This window comes from Delphinus delphis, chromosome 12, assembly GCF_949987515.2.
Source record: "Delphinus delphis chromosome 12, mDelDel1.2, whole genome shotgun sequence".
NCBI classification, from domain to species: domain Eukaryota; kingdom Metazoa; phylum Chordata; class Mammalia; order Artiodactyla; family Delphinidae; genus Delphinus; species Delphinus delphis.
The window spans coordinates 74,487,289-74,503,884 of NC_082694.2; the positions used below are offsets into that span (position 1 = coordinate 74,487,289).

At 45.9% G+C, this 16,596-nt stretch overlaps 1 protein-coding gene across 1 annotated transcript in view; it reads left to right on the top strand.

The window, feature by feature from the left end:
• Positions 1-16,596, top strand: part of APOB (apolipoprotein B) — a 39,570-nt gene that overhangs the window by 5,985 nt on the left and 16,989 nt on the right. The window contains exons 6-20 of the mRNA XM_060027042.1: positions 178-333; positions 782-906; positions 1,896-1,981; positions 3,483-3,702; positions 4,459-4,686; positions 4,908-5,025; positions 5,117-5,263; positions 5,962-6,173; positions 6,429-6,666; positions 7,233-7,409; positions 8,849-9,040; positions 10,565-10,732; positions 11,189-11,400; positions 13,917-14,099; positions 14,840-14,961. Coding sequence (XP_059883025.1) covers positions 178-333; positions 782-906; positions 1,896-1,981; positions 3,483-3,702; positions 4,459-4,686; positions 4,908-5,025; positions 5,117-5,263; positions 5,962-6,173; positions 6,429-6,666; positions 7,233-7,409; positions 8,849-9,040; positions 10,565-10,732; positions 11,189-11,400; positions 13,917-14,099; positions 14,840-14,961 — 2,584 coding nt within the window. The remainder of the gene's footprint in view (positions 1-177; positions 334-781; positions 907-1,895; positions 1,982-3,482; positions 3,703-4,458; positions 4,687-4,907; positions 5,026-5,116; positions 5,264-5,961; positions 6,174-6,428; positions 6,667-7,232; positions 7,410-8,848; positions 9,041-10,564; positions 10,733-11,188; positions 11,401-13,916; positions 14,100-14,839; positions 14,962-16,596) is intronic.

Genomic DNA, 16,596 nt, shown 5'->3' on the forward strand with positions numbered 1-16,596 from the left:
CAGCTCTGGCCGCCCTTGGAACCAGCAATGCCCACGCTCTGTCAAAGAGGATGAAGCTTTCTCCCAAAGCCACGTTGCATCCGCCTTTTTTCCCTGGCTCCTTTCCCAGCCCCACCCCAAGAACCTAAAGATGTTTCCCCATGTTGAATACACCAATTGTATCTTTTGCTCCCATAGGACACCGTGTATGGAAACTGCTCCAGTGACGTCACCGTTAAAACAAGGAAGGGAAATGTGGCAACAGAAATATCCATTGAAAGGAACCTGGAGAATTGTGATCACTTCCAGCCCATTAGCACAGCAGTTAGCCCCCTTGCTTTGATCAAAGGCTTGGTGAGTTTCACACCAGCATTGCTATTCACACTGGCAGCAGCCTCTTTATTACTAAAATGATGGAATGTTAGCGCTATAAGGGATCTCAAAGAAAAACTTCTAGGCAAAGAAAACATAAGGAGCAGTAGCAGCTGTGAAGTGTTTATGTTTGGTGGGATGGACAGGCGTGTGTAGGATACCAGGTTATATGTACTTTGTGCAGGATCGTAGGTCCCCTGGGGTAGAATAAGAAGAGTCTGTAGCTTGACTCAGCTTTGGATCTGCCAGGTTGTTGCATCCCCTTGTCAAAATGTCAAGTACCAAGCTCTCTTCTCTAACTGAATTTATCTAGTGGTACAGAACCCCCATTCCCCCACCTTCTTCCCTGAAGGTAAATACCTATGGCAGGAGACTCAGGTTCAAGCCCCAGGGACTGATGAAAATGCTTCTCCCCTGATCTCATTCACAGACCCGCCCCTTGTCAACGCTGATTGGCAGCAGCCAGTCCTGCCACTACACCCTGGACCCTAAGAGGAAGCACGTGTCAGAAGCCATCTGCAAGGAGCAACACCTGTTCCTGCCTTTCTCCTATAAGTAGGTCACCCTCTGCAGCCTTGATTCATTACTTATGGAGCCAGTAGGAGCTGAATGCTTCTCAGGTGCCCTCTTGCAAGCTAGGCTGTGCCTGGGAGGGGGTTGTGAAGAGGTACAAAGCAGAGCCCATCCCTGTCCTCCTGTCTCAAGCTAACAGGCAATTTGGTAGGAAAGTCTTAGGCATGCAAAATAATTTGGAACCAACAAAAGATAGCTGAGACCCAGACTTTAAGGGCTATAGCTCAGGAAAAACTGGGGATCATTACAGCCTGCCCTGGTTATAAAGGCTTTGCAGAAGATTTGGTAATTGGCATAGAGACTTGTGTATCCAAATCCATTCTGAAAACTGATCAGTCAACTAATGTATATTGAGTAACTGCTATAGTCTTGGCACTGTGCTGTGGGAGGTGCAAAGGAATTTCAAAGCACAATGTTAGTCCATTCCCTCTGGGCGCTCCAGAATGGTGGAGGGTGTAAGGTACATATGTCCTTCTGGTGGAAGGACAGCCAACATGACCAGAAGGAGGTGGTACTGTTCACCAGGGGGATCAAGGACAGTTGGCTTTTTTTTTTTTAACTGGAGTATAGTTGCTTTACAATGTTGTGTTAGTTTCTGCCGTACAGCAAAGTCAATCAGCTATGCATATACATATATCCCCTCTTTTTCGGATTTCCTTTCCATTTAGGTCACCACAGGGCACTGAGTAGAGTTCCCTGTGCTATACAGTAGGTTCTCATTAGTTATCTATTTTATACATAGTAGTGTATATATGTCAATCCCAATGCCCCCGTTCATCCCACCCCCCTCCCCCCTTGGTATCTATCTGTTTGTTCTCTACACCTGTGAAGGACAGTTGGCTATAACTATGGGTTGAAAGGTGAGCAGAATTTGGGTAGAAGCAGAGGTGGGGGAAACATTCAACGTGAAAAGAACAGAATGGTCTGGGGAGCCGGCCATTGACGACATGATGTGCCTCCTTTGTTACCAGGAATAAGTATGGGATGACGGCACAGGTTACACAGACTTTGAAGCTTGAAGACACACCTAAGATCAACAGCCGCTTCTTTGATGAAGGTAAGACTTTATGTGCACCTGATTGCCAGGGCTGGGAAATCTGCCCACGATGTACCAGCCATGGCTTAGCTCCTTGCTGGGCCCAGTGAAATGTCTGCTGGTGATGAGGTCATGGGCTCCAGTGTTCTGGCTGTGGGCCGTTCTGCTGAGAAAGCATATTCGCCTCAGAATGTCAGGTGGCAATGGGATAAAGGAAAGGGAGTTCCCCAAAGCTACCTGGGTTTTTGTAAGTAGGAAACTGGTTTCCTAAGTCAACCTTTGGTAGATCTGACAACCTCATACACCCCATGATAAGGCCTGGGGCCTGGACAGGGTGGGGCAAGTGAGAGAGACCCTCAGGGTCAGGGATCAGTCTTTAGAGCTGACAGGAACTATAGAGACCTGTAGTCCAACCCCAGCCCTGCATGTCTTGTACGTGAAGCTGTCGTATGTCTTACCTCGTTGTTCTCAGCAACCTGTGATGTCAGGTGGTAGCAACGTGTGCTTTTATACCCATCAGAGGGGAGAGGGACCCAGAGAGAGGCTTAGTGATGTGTTCACAGTCACAGACTATTAGAGGTGGTGAAAAATAGGCCTCCAGGTCTACTCTAACCTAAGTGGACTCCTTCCACTGCACCGTATTTCCGTGCTGATTCACCTGCCTCCCTGGCACAGGTGAGAGCAGGGTGATGGAGGGGACACAAAAGCGTCTTCCCCTTCCCCACAAACTGCCATTAGATCCCCCTGGAAGAAAGGGTGGGCGAGCAGCAGTGAGTCAGCTTCAGCTGTTGCCACATCAGCAGCAGCGCCTCCTCACCAGGTCTTTTAGGCAGAAGGGTTATCCAATACCAGAGTCACAAAAGCCTGGATTCAGTTCCAGCTCTGCCTCTCACACCCAGAAAGGTCTTGGGCAAGGTGAGTGGCTCGCTTCTGGGTCTTAGTTCCCTTATCTTTATTTTTTTATTTTTTATAAGTTTATTTATTCTATTTATTTATTTTTGGCTGCACTGGGTCTTCGTTGTGGTGCGCGGGCTTCTCACTGAGGTGGCTGCTTCTCTTGTTGTGGAGCTCGGGCTGTAGGCGCACGGGCTTCAGTGGTTGCAGCACGCAGGCTCAGTAGTTGTGGCTCGCGGGCTCTAGGTGCGCGGGCTTCAGTAGTTGTGGCGCACGGGCTTAGTTGCTCTGCGGCACGTGGGATCTTCCCGGACCAGGGCTCGAACCCCTGCCCCCTGCACTGGCGGGTGGATTCTTAACCACTGCGCCACCAGGGAAGTCCCCCCTTATCTTTAAATTGAGGAATACTAATACCCTCAGGGAGAGTGTGATGAGTCAATGAAAACACTGAAGTCAGACCCCTAGCACAGAGCCAGATAGATACGTAATGGGCATCAAGTACAGTACTGGATAGTTTTCTTTTCTTTTCCCCTTTGCTGACCCCTCCTTGATCTCCAGTTTCCAGTACAAAGATGAGGGTGAGAAGCAGAGGTACGCAAGAATTCCTCTGACACATTCCTCCTTCCAGGTGCCGAGGCGGTGGGTCTTGCCTTTGAGAGCACCAAGTCCACATCACCTCCAAAGCAGGCCGAGGCCATCGTGAAGACCCTCCAGGAGCTGCAGAAACTGGATGTCTCCGAGCAGAACGCCCAGAGAGCTAACCTCTTCCATAAACTGGTGACTGAGCTGCGAGCCCTCAGCAACGAGGCAGTCACATCCCTCTTGCCAAAGCTGATCGAGGTGTCCAGGTATTTCTTGAATGGTCGCAGCTCAATCTTTCATAGATTATACACCTGTGGTAGCTGGCTGAGACCTCGGCCAAACAGAGAATCTCGGGGACCACTGAAATTTCAACCCAGTTAATCAATTAGTCAGTCAGTTAACGTTTACTGGATAGAGAAGTATCGGCTAAGGTGTCTAGAGTTCCATGGGCAAAACACACATACACACATTGCATCCAAGGTAGATACATATTTGTGTATTAAGACAGGAGGAAAATATTTCCCACATTTTGATGTGTATCTTCTAATTCCTAGTTCTATAATGGGTACCCTGGAGTGTTTGAGAGAAAAAGAAGTCTGTGCTCTCTGGAAGCCTATAGGCTAGAGGAGAGAGAACTCAGGCAAACCAAATAATACCGTGCCTTCTCTTTACTCCAATGCACTCACTGTTAGTGCCATGAAGACCAGAGAAGGGACTGAAGGCGGGATGAGTGTTTGCCTGGCATGTTCTGTGTTCTGACCAAAGGATGACAGACCTTTCTGGATGTTGAATCCAGGGGGTCCTTCTTCAGGCTTTGCTCCGTGGTGCTTCTCCGGTGGATAATGCTTATAGGGAAGCCTTTCTGGTTCTAGGGATCTGAGTTAGATTTTGGAAGATGGTTGGATTTGGATTGTGAATAAGGGGAATAAGGGCATTCCTGACAGAGGGAACACCACGGGCCAAGGATATTTTAGCTGCCTAGAAGGTGATGTTTATAACTCTCTCTGCCCTTTTCTTCTCAGCCCCATCACTTTACAAGCCTTGATTCAATGCGGACAGCCCCAGTGTTACACTCACATCCTCCAGTGGCTGAAAAGTGAGAAAGCCAACCCCCTTCTGATAGATGTTGTGACCTACCTGGTGGCCTTGATCCCAAAGCCCTCTGCCGAGAGGCTGCAAACAATCTTTAACATGGCAAAGGAGCAGCAGAGCCGGGCCACATTTTATGCTCTGAGTCACGTGATCAACAAGTGAGTTCTACACTGGTTCTCCTCGTAGGAGCTAAGGAAGACCCTGCTTCTCTGTATTAAGTTTGTACCCTCCCTCCACTTTCAAATTATGATGCTTACTCTTTTGTTTTTCTACTGCTCATTTTGAGAGTAATGATTTGAAATAAGAAATCAGCAAATATAAGTGTATATTTTAAGATAAATCTGGCTATGCTCGCTGAATCCTACCTCTTATTCTGTAGCTATCATAAGACAAACCCTACGGGGACACAGGACCTGCTGGAAATTGCTGATTACCTGTCGGAACAGATTCGCAATGACTGCACTGGGAACGAAGATCACATCTACTTGATTCTGAGGGTATTTTCAGTTTTTTGTATGAAATGCAGTTTTCCTGTACACCCCTCACTTCTTCTGTGCCCTGATTCCCTCTTGTTTCTTTTCAATGCAGGTCATTGGAAATATTGGTAGAACCATGGAGCAACTAACCCCAAAACTCCAATCTTCAGTCCTGAAATGCATCAAAAGTAGACAGCCATCACTGCTGATTCAGAAGGCTGCCATCCAGGCCCTGCGGAAAATGGAGCTTAGAGACGAGGTAAAGTCCACAGAAGAGGACTGAAAGTGAAAAGTTTATTCAGACTGACAAGGATTTGGAATGAGATTCTAAATCTCATCATTCTAGTGACTTTATTCTACTGCTTTTTAATTGCAACTTTCAACACACCTGGTGACTGCCTAGCAGTAAGGTGGACGTGAGAGAAATGTTTGAGCTTGTTGCTACTCCAGCAGGCGGAGTGTGAGCTATTCACTATATGCTGTCCTCCCACCAGATTGACCATCGTTCCCATCTTGGGAAAACATGTCTGATTTTTCCCCAGTTTCCCTAGACTAGGATAGTCAAACTGGCCCCAGAAAGTGGCAGTGGCTCCAGAGCTTTGCAGACAACCTGACTTATTAGTACCAAATTCTCACTGTCCCTTCCCGCCTTTATCCTCATATTAATTTATGTTAAAACAACTTTATCTTCAGTTAGTGGCAGATCTCCGACAAGTTGTAACTTGGCCATAACTTGTGTATTTTAATGCCGTTGAATTCAACATGCATCTGATAGGTGTCTTCTGAGAACACTTCCTTCAGCTGGTTGCTCTGGGGGGAACACAGGCAAGAAGGTTCAGTACCAGCGTTTGAAGGATTCTTAGAGAGAAATTCAACTTGCGCATAATAAGACCAGGCACGTCTGCCAGGCATGTTCTGTGTTCTGACAGTGATAACAGTCTCCTCTTTTGGCTGCAGGTCCGGGAAGTCCTACTTCAGACTTTCCTCGATGACACCTCTCCGGGGGATAAGCGACTGGCTGCCTATCTCATGCTGATGGGCGGCCCTTCCCAGTCAGATATTAACAAAATCACCCAACTCCTCACACGGGAAAAGAATGAGCAAGTGAAGAACTTTGTGGCTTCCCACATCGCCAACATCTTAAACTCAGAAGAGCTGTATGTCCAGGAGTGAGTGAAGTTGTCCCCATCTGCCACAGGGGCCTGAAGTTCCAAACCTCAATTCTGATTTAGCCGCTGCCCGCCCTTCATACATTGTTCTTTCTTCTGGAACAAACATCTGGGTGAAAGGGTGGCAGATCTGAGCCAAGCTCTTGGGGCAAATGAAACCCAAATAGCTTGGTAGCGATTGGAAATCCATATTTACTTGGGGGTGGAAGAGTAACGTGATGTGTGTCGCCTCACAATATCCTCCTCTTCATCTAGGTTGAAAAAGTTAGTGGAAGAAGCTCTGAAAACATCTCAACTTCCGACTGTCATGGACTTCAAAAAGTTTTCCCGGAACTATCACCTTTCCAAATCGATTTCTCTTCCATCACTTGACCCAGTCTCAGGCAGAATCGAAGGGAATCTTATATTTGATCCAAGTAATTACCTTCCTAAAGAAAGCATGCTGAAAATGACCCTCTCAGTCTTTGGATTTGCTCCAGCTGACCTCTTTGAGGTATGTGTGAGATTGAAGCAGAGTCTTATGTTTTCTAGGCCATTCTGTTCTACATAATAAACATAAAGTCAAATCAAGGGAGCCGTGAGCCAGCTACAGAGGAACAGGAATCATCAGGCAGTGGTACCATCACTTCTTTCCCTCCTCCCTTGCCTTCCTGCCTCCCCACTAGGGACCATGTGAAGCATGACTCCTTATATGAATGGAAATGCAGATGTCTCAGAGAAGCCCTTAGACCCCAAATCCAAGGAAGTGCATGGGCTGCACAGTCAGACGGCTCTGGTTCAAACCCCAAGTCCACTCCCAACTCTGAATCTTTGGTTTAACTATTTATGCTCTCTGAACCTTAGCTGCCTCTTCCAGAAAACAGGCAAGTGATAAGTTCTGCCTGTCAAGATTCTGCTGAGATTTAAATAAGACAACTCACGTGGAGTGCTAAGCTCAGCTCCTGCCCTGTAGTTGTCACCGAATACTTGTTTAATGAATTGGGCATAAAGAGGGGAATGGAAGGCTGACAGACAACAGAGAAACATGATGGCATTTTCTTGCCTGATTTTCTTTCTCAGATTGGTCTGCAAGGAAAAGGCTTTGAGCCAACACTGGAAGCTCTTTTTGGGAAGCAAGGATTTTTCCCAGACAGTGTCAACAAGGCTTTGTACTGGGTTGATGGTCAAGTTCCTGATCATGTCTCCAAGGTCTTGGTGGATCACTTTGGCTACAACAAAGAGGATAAACGTGAGCAGGTATGTTTCTGTTAAGTATCCTCTCAATGAAAGCTTTGGGTTTCAATGCGAAAACATTCTTGTCTAAGCCTGGAAGTCACCAAGGTACTATCTAACTGAAGTGACAACTATGGCTATTATTAACCAGTCAAGTGAGGATAAGAGCCAGTATCCTCTGTAGGTGTGGCCTCCTGGAGATTCAGTCTACCCACATCCAGACTCATTAGAGGCCTAACATAATTAGAGGCTCTCTAACATTAGAGGCTCTCTAACATAGAGTTCATAATAGTATGAACTCTGGGGCATGCCTTTGAAATCTAACCTCACTCTCTTCAAGCTCTGCATACCTGGACAAGTTGCTTGATGTTATGTCTGTTTCCACATCCCCAGATTGCTAATAATAATCCGTACCCTTCATGAGGATATTTAAAGACTAAATGAACTGAAGTATGTAAAAAGCGAAGCCAAGTGCCTGACTCTTAACTAGGTTACTCAAGAAGCAGACAGTATCATACTCGTTACTTTCATATTTTCATTATTACTAACTACTTTCTTTGGCTCTCACCCACACCAGTGCACTAGCTTATGGGAGCACGATCCTCTTTGAAGGTAGCATGAGCCTCCACTTAAGGAGTAGAAAATAGATTGTATGATCTGGAGCTTCTCATGCTTTAGCTTTTTGCTACCCGAAGTGTGGTCATCCTTGGCATCACATCAGAGCTTGTTAGAAATGCAGGTTCTCAGGCCCTACTGGGCTCTGCTGAATCAGAACCTGCACTCTAACGAGACCCCCAAGGAACTGGTGTGCACATTTCAGTTTGAGAAGCAGGGCCATAAGTTACTCCTCCATGCTCGCAAATGGTCCCACCTCTGTCTTCTAATTTACTTACCTCCGCTTGAGGCTGAGGGTCTTTGATCTGTTTGGAGCCTTTCAGTCAATCACTCTTTTCTTCCTCAATGCCCAAGCATCAGTCTATGGAATCCTTATCTCTAAGAACTTACCTAGATAAGAACTTACCTAGACCAGGTGTTTTTCAAGCTTTTGGCCAATGTATGTAGCAGCTATGCTTTCCCAAGAAACCCCTAGTGTTTTTGCCTCGTCAAAGGAGAGAGGGAGTAAGCAGGGGAGGGGTTGGCAGACAGAGGGTCTTCTAATCTTGGGGAGCCGTTGGGATCCTGGCATCCTGGAAAGCATCCCTTACCATGGCTACATCATTCAAGTTAAGAACAGAGTGGAAGCACCGTTGTCCCTGAGCGTCTTCGTCTCAGTCTGGAGGAGCTAGTATCTACCTTCTGATAAAAGGTGGGAGCCTGATTTCAGTGTCTGCCCTGTGCCCCCGCCTTGAGCATTTGTGTTTAGGCCCATCCCGGCTGCAGCAGGTAGGTCCCACATCTAAATCTACGGGTGTTTGTTTGACATCACTCACACCTCACTAGACGTTTTGTTGTTAAAATCCCAGGACATGGTCAACGGAATTATGCTCAACGCTGAAAAGCTGATCAAAGATTTGAAATCCAAAGACTTCCCAGAAGCCAGAGCCTACCTCCACATCTTGGGCGAAGAGCTTGGCTTTGTCAAGCTCCAGGACCTCCAGCTCCTGGGAAGGCTGCTGCTGAGCGGTGCCCGTACCCTGCAGGGGGTCCCTCAGATGGTAAGTGGGTGATGGGATTAGCCTGGGCTCCTTTTAGGTCTCCCAGGCTCCCTTAAGACCCCAGCCACACAAACCAGAGAAAGTGCTTGTACTTCCTTCAGAGAGGCAGGTTTGTCTTGAATTTCAGTGAAGAAGATTCTTGGATCCTAAGGAATTGATAACATTTAGAAATTAAGCTATTCATCATGTTAGATGTATCTTTCAACAGCGTTCATTTGTTCATCTGGAAAACAATGTTAAGTGTGTCTCCCTCTACCTATGCTACAGGTTCCTTTTAATATTGAAATGATGCAGTGATTATGAAACAACATATGTGGAAAACTGTAATCCACTATCTAAATATGAACTATAGGTTTTTGTTTTTTTTTAAGGTTTTTTTTTTTTTTTGGCTACGTCAGGTCTTAGTTGTGGCACGCGGGCTCTTCGTTGCTGTGCGGGCTTCTCTCTTCATTGTGGCACATGGGCTTCTCTCTAGTTGTGGCGTGTAGGCTCCAGAGCACGTGGGCTCTGTAGTTGTGGCGTGTGGGTCCCAGAGCGCATGGGCTCTGTAGTTTGCGGCACGCAGGCTCTCTAGTTGAGGTGCGTGAGCTCAGTAGTTGTGGTGCGCGAGCTCAGTAGTTGTGGTGCGTGGGTTTAGTTGCCCCGCAGCATATGGGATCTTAGTTCCCTGACCAGGGATTGAACCCACATCCCCTGCATTGTAAGGTAGATTCTCTACCACTGGACCACCAGGGAAGTCCCTATAGTGTTTTATAATTATTAATTTATTAAAAAGGGAGAAAATATCCAAGTATACTCCCTAGGATATAATGAATAATAATGTGGCTTTAATAAAAGAGATCTCAAGTTATTTTGCAGGTGTGTTATAAAGAACAAATAACAATACATACTTATATGTACATCATCTAAATAGCTCATCAGTTTTGTTTGTTTTTATTATTTTTTAAAATATTTATTTATTTATTTGGCTGTGCTGGGTCTTAGTTGCGGCCTGTGGGATCTGCATTGTGGTGTGCAGGATCTTTTAGTTGCAGCATGTGGATCTAGTTCCCTGACCAGGGATCGAACCCAGGCCCCCTGCATTGGGAGCACGGAGTCTTAGCCACTGGACCACCAGGGAAGTCCCAGCTCATCAGTTTTTAAAAATCGGTTTTACCATAATATATTGTGCTGCAAGTTAAACCCTCATTTACATTTAGACTCCAGAAAATCAGAATTAAGCCATGCTATGCAGTGATATTTAAAGTTCATAAATCTCAGAGGCCCAGAAATATTCTGAAATGCCTTCTAAATCACCAGCTGAAAACAACGTGATATTTACACAGGGCAATTTTTTGTATCCCAATTTGTTGAAATCAATCATCATTCATCTTTGCTTATTAAACTATTCAGTTAATTAAAATATGCTGGTCCCTTCCTTTCTGGATAAAGAAGAATAACCATTGTCTAATGGGGGGGGAGGTCGCATTTCACAAAGCCCACTTTGATGAGGCGTACTTTTCGTCTCCCCTGTCGGATCTACAGATTAAAGAGCTCGTAAGGAAAGGCTCAAAGGGTGACTTGTTTCTTCACTACATCTTCATGGACAATGCCTTTGAACTCCCCACTGGACTTGGATTACAACTGCAGGTGTCCTCCTCTGGAGTCATCACTCCTGGGATCAAGGCTGGAGTGAAACTGGAAGTATCCAGTGTAAGACTCTGTCCACTTTTTCCTTCCGTAGGTTGTTCTTTTCCTCCAGGGTGGGTGTCTTGTGCAAGTTAAAAAATGTGTTTCCAGTTCAAGACGAAGTGCGTCACCATTGGAATCACCTCGTTAACTGTTACGACAAACGTCAGGCTTCCACTAGGATGCCCCACCTTGCTAGTCCTGCTGGGGCACGGCAGTAGCATGAGAACTCAGCTGTTTCTGTCGTCCTTGTGTCTTGTTATGCTTCAAGTTAACTTGGGCACTTGCTATTCCTGGGTATCAGTCTGGCCCTGGACGACTGAGAACTTGGCTTTTCCTCCTACAAACAAATCTCAGTAACATTTCCTCTGGTGTGAGCCATCCAGAGATATTTGCCCAGGGGTGGGAAGGATGGTTCATCTGACTGCAGGGGACTGAGGTAATTTAACAAAGCTGAATAGGTTGTTTTGTGACTTACAGATACAGGCAGAACTGGTGACAAAGCCGTCTGTGTCTGTGGAGTTTGTGACAAGTATGGGCATCATCATGCCGGACTTTGCTAGGAGTGGGGTCCAGATGAACACCAACTTCTTCCATGAGACAGGCCTGGAGGCGAGAGTAGCCCTGAAAGCTGGGCAGCTGGAGTTCATCGTTCCTTCTCCTAAGAGGCCAGTCAGGCTGTTCAGTGGCAGGTAATTCTTTCAGTTAGATCTGATGAGCCAGTCTGAAAGAAGGAATTATGACTACAGGGTTTGGCCAGGCTAGACAGCTGATTGAGATAATTCAGGCCCCAGTGGATCTGGGGGCGGTGGTGGCTGGAGAGAGAGAAGGTACTGGATTACCTATTTTTAACCTGGCCTAGACTCAGTATGTAATTACAGTTTCCTCGACTTTTCACATTTTACTAAGATGAGACTTAAGACCTACTGATTAATTAGTTGCTGTTAGGTTGTGTTTTCTTGTTTCTTGTTTTGAGAATGAAGAAGCACTAGCTATAGAGAAGTCATCTTTGGGAAATGGGTATTTTTCCCAGGAAAACCACCAAAGGACATACTGATTTGCAGTGGCTAGTTCAGTGCATAAGGCATGGAAGTCCTACTCTCCTGATTATGGGATGCTGCCTCCTATCGAGAGCTCCATTTTCAATGAAATCTTCAAACATTGATTTACCTTAGTTTCCATATTTTGGACACGTTAATTTGTCCATTCAAATATAGTGAGGCAGCAGTGACTATCAAGTGAGGGCTCGGTTAGAGGAAGCAGGAGAGGACCATGAAATGACATATCACGGAGCCTGTGGCAGTTAGGGAAAACCTTCTGAAGAAAGCCGCACTTGAGCTGATCCCTGGAAGCTGTGTCGGAGTTATGCAGACAGAAGAGAAAGGAATGACTGTTCCCAGGCAAAGAGAAAAGCACATGAAATGGCCTGAAGGAAAAATGATACAGTTTGGGAACTACAAGAAATTCCATGAGGTCACGTACACGGGGAGCATGGTGAGAGAGGAAGTGAGAGGCTGGCAAGGGCCAGCCTGTGAGCCGTCTTAGGGAGATTGTGCTCTTCTGAAGGCAAAAGGGTTTCAAGTGGGAGCATAAGTAAAATAAGGTCGGTGCTTTAGAAAACTCTGACTCCAGAGCGGGAAATGGGTGGAAAGGAGGCGTGACTGGCAACAGGGAGACCAGTCAGGAGCCTGTTCCAATCACATACAGGAGGGAGACGATAGTGGCCACACCCGACAAGGGCCAGGTTGACAGATGAGTGAGCCAACCCCAGAAATCCTTAGGAGGTAGAAACACAAGTACTTGGTGATTGACTGACTGAATATGGTGGCCGTGGGGCGGGGCGGAGAAAGAGGCAAGAGGAGTCAGGGGTGCCCTTCTTTGAAATAGGGACTAAAGAGGAAGAGCAGCTGGTGGGGGGGACAATGACGAAGTCTATTTTCAACACGCTGCACTGGAAGTCCTGTGAGCCAGCCGACGAGAACACCCAGGTGTCAGCGGACCAGTGGGTCTGAGCTCAGTGAAAAGGTCTGAGCTCTGAATACAGATCTGGGCATCACTGGCACATAGCGGCGGTTGAAGTCCAACAGTGATTAGTATAGAGTAAGGCATGAGGGACTAGGGCAGAAACAGGCAGAACAGACACACGAGAAGGGGAGAGGAATAAGCAGCAACGAGTGAGAAGGGGTGACCAAAGCCGTAAAGGGGCCCAGAAGCCCAGGAGTGGCCACGGGGTGGATCACCCCATACACAGGCCAACGCTGGCACGTAGGGTCCCAGCCCACCAGCAAACGTTGGTCTTAGGGCACCCCCTAAGATGAGGAAACAATACTGAGAAAAGAACACGATATATCAAAGATCCTTTCATCCTTGGATGAAATCAGGACATTGTTGAACTTTCTGGCACTTACTAATTTTTTAAGTACGTACTTGGGAGGAGGATACTATAATCTTTTCAGGGGGTTCGGACTCAAAAGTCTTAATCTGGCCATAAGTGAGCAACTCTACTGAATGCTTCCAAGAGATCAAGGAAGACAAAGCCTCAAAATGTCCTTTGGAGCTGATTGGAGCTGCTGATGAAAGCAATTCCAGAGGCACCATGGGGGTGAAAGTCAGATCCCTGTTCAGTGAGATGGGTGTTGAAAGAAAGTGGAGACTGCAAAGGCAGACAAATTTCTTGACTGTGAGGGAGACAATAGGGGGCTAGAAGGCAAGGAAAGGGGTGTGTGTGTGTGTGTACACACACAGTGGGAGAAGAAACTTGAGCATGTTTAATGCTGGTGGAAAGAAGCTAGTAGAGAGAGATTTCAGAGGAAAGAGAAGCAGGACACCTCTTATCCACACTTCAGGGAGGAAGGGGCAGCCCTGAGGTCAGATCCCAGCGATGATTACTGACCCCTCTGAGCCTCTTTCCTCTGTAAAAGGAGACTCTTAATGCCCACTGTTGTGGAAATTACAGATAACAAATGTGATGAACTTAGTGCAATATCTTAGTGCAAGTTGTTTCAGGAAACATAAGAGTCACCGTGATTGTTAGCCTTGTTAATGTTCTTACTTTCCTTTGTTTCTGAGTAAATCAAAGAATCTGAGGTGGGTGTGGACAGAGGGAAGACAGAGGGCAGGATAAGGGGGCGTTTGTGCTGCGAGAATCAGTGATGTTCATTTTGGTCCGTGACTTGAAGATAACTCAGATTTTTTCTTCCTTCACCAGTAACACATTGCATCTGGTGTCTACCACCAAAACGGAAGTGATCCCACCTCTCGTTGAGAACAGGCAGTCCTGGTCAACTTGCAAGCCTTTCTTTATTGGCCTGAACTACTGCACCACGGTTGCTTATTCCAACGCCAGCTCCACCGACTCTTCTTCCTACTACCCGCTGACTGGGGACAGCAGGTCAGAGATGTCTCAGTGTCCCCACCTAGCACATGCTTACCTCCTACCTTATGGCAACCGAGCAGGGCCAAGAAAAAACGCTGTGTGTTGTAGATGTCATGTCACCAGCCTCAGGAATTTGCACCGTCCTTTGATTATTTAGAACAGTTGTCCTTTGCCCAACACACCTGAAGGGTACCTACCTAACCTTTGAGTCTAGGGTGGGCGTCTTCATAGGTGGGTAGGAGTGGGGCGGTGCTGGAAGGTGAGGCGTCATGACCCCTAAGGGAGGTCTTTGCTCAAAAAATAAACAACAAGGGCCTTCCCTGGTGGTCCAGTGGTTAAGACTCCACGCTTCCACTGCAGGGGTCACAGGTTCGATCCCTGTGTTCGATCCCTAAGTTCCTCGACTTAGTTCCTTAGTCGAGGAACTAAGATCCCACATGCAGCACAGTGCAGCCAAAATATAAAATAAAATAAAATAAGAGTTACAGGACAAGTCTTATCCTTGTTCTCAGCTTTGCTGACACAACCAACCAACTCCTGCTTGTCCAAAACCCCAGGCACCCTGGGATCTGCCCTTGCCTTGGGCTTTCAGAGGGACTGAAAGGGATCGTAAAGATCATCATTAGTTAAGGACAAGAGACAATGTTAAATAAGGACCAGATTTTTGTTGCAGTTGAGGCTGACTTGTTTTGGGGACGTTGTCACCATCATGAAAGCTCTAACATTATGCATCACACGCATTGTAACATCTATAGATTTGAACTGGAACTGAAGCCAACAGGAGAAGTAGAGCAGTATTCTGCCAGGGCGTTCTACGAACTCCAGAGAGACGGTGAAGCTTTGGTGGACATGCTGAAGTTTGTAACTCAGGCAAAAGGCAAGTGCCCAGAAAAGGGTCCCTCTATCTCTCTGCCCTCGATCTCAGGTCCAGGACTCACAAGCAGAATATATTTAATTTAATGTATTTAACAAATATTTACTGAGTGCCAGATAAGCGTCAGGCCTGTTCTGAGAGCTGAGGCTAGAATAGTAAACAATGGAGATAAAGTCCCCATCCTTGTGGAGTTATAGTAAACAACCAAACAAGTAAATATTTAGAAAGTCAGATTAGTGCTGGGGAGAAGAATAGAGCACAGAGGGGTCTAGGGAATGTCAGGAGTGGCAGCAAGGAGGAAGGATGGGGGAAGCCAGTGCCATTTGGAATGATAAGGGAAACCCTCACTGGTAAAGGGAGCATAAAAAAAAGACGTGAAGGAGGGAAGGGGATAAGCCATGTGGAAAGAGCGTTACAGGCTGAGGGGCGAGCTGGTGCAGAGGCCCTGAGGCAGGTGCATGGCTACTGTGTTTGAGGAAAAGGAAGGAAGCCAGTGTGGCTGAAGCAGGGAGATCAGGGAGGAAAATGGTAGATGAAGTCAGAGAGGTAGGGGGTTGTGAGGGAAGGATAGTCTTCTAGGCTGTGTACGGATGTTAGTTTTTACGATGAGTGAAGTAAGAAGCTACTATTTTTTTTTAATTGAAGTATGCTTATTTAAAATGGTGTGTTACTTTCAGGTATACAGCAAAGTGATTCAGTTGTACATATATTCTTTTTCAGATTCTTTTCCATTATAGATTATTACAAGATACTGACTATAGTTTCCTGTGCTATACAGTAGATCCTTGTTTATCTCTTTTATATATAGTACTGTGTATCTGTCCATCTCAAACTTCTAGTATACCCATCCACCCCCTTTCCCCTTTAGTAACCATAAGTTTGTTTTCTATGTCTGTGAGTCTGTCTTGTAAATAAGTTCATTTGTATCATTTTTTTTTTAGATTCCACATGTAAGTGATAGCATATGATATTTGTCTTTCTCTGACTTACTTCACTTAGTACAATAATCTCTAGGTCCATCCATGTTGCTACAAATAGCAGTGTTTCATTCTTTTTTTATGGCTGAGTAGTATTTCGTTGTATGTATATACCAGGTCTTCTTTACCCATTCATCTGTTGATGGACACTTAACGTTTCTTCCATGTCTTGACTATTACAGATAGTGTTGCTGTGAACATTAGGGTTCATGTATCTTTTCAAATTAGAGTTTTTGTCTAATTTGGATATGTGCCCAGGAGTGGGATTGCTACATCGTATGGTAATTCTCTTTTTAGTTTTTTAGGAAACCTCCATACTGTTCTCCATAGTGGCTGCACCAATTTACATTCCCACCAACAGTGCAGGAGGGTTCCCTTTTCTCCACACCCTCTCCAGCATTTGTTACTTTTAGACTTTTTGAGCACAGCCATTCTGACTGGTGTGAGGTGACACCTCATTGTAGTTTTGATTCGTGTTTCTCTAATAATTAGCGATGCTGAGCATCTTTTCACGTGCTTGTTTGCCATCTGTATGTCTGTTTAGTTTTTCTGCCCATTTTTTGATTGGGTTGTTTTTTTTGATATTGAGCCGTATAAAGCTGTTTGTATGTTTGGAAATTAATTAAGCCATCGTTGGCCGCATCGTTTGCAAATATTTTCT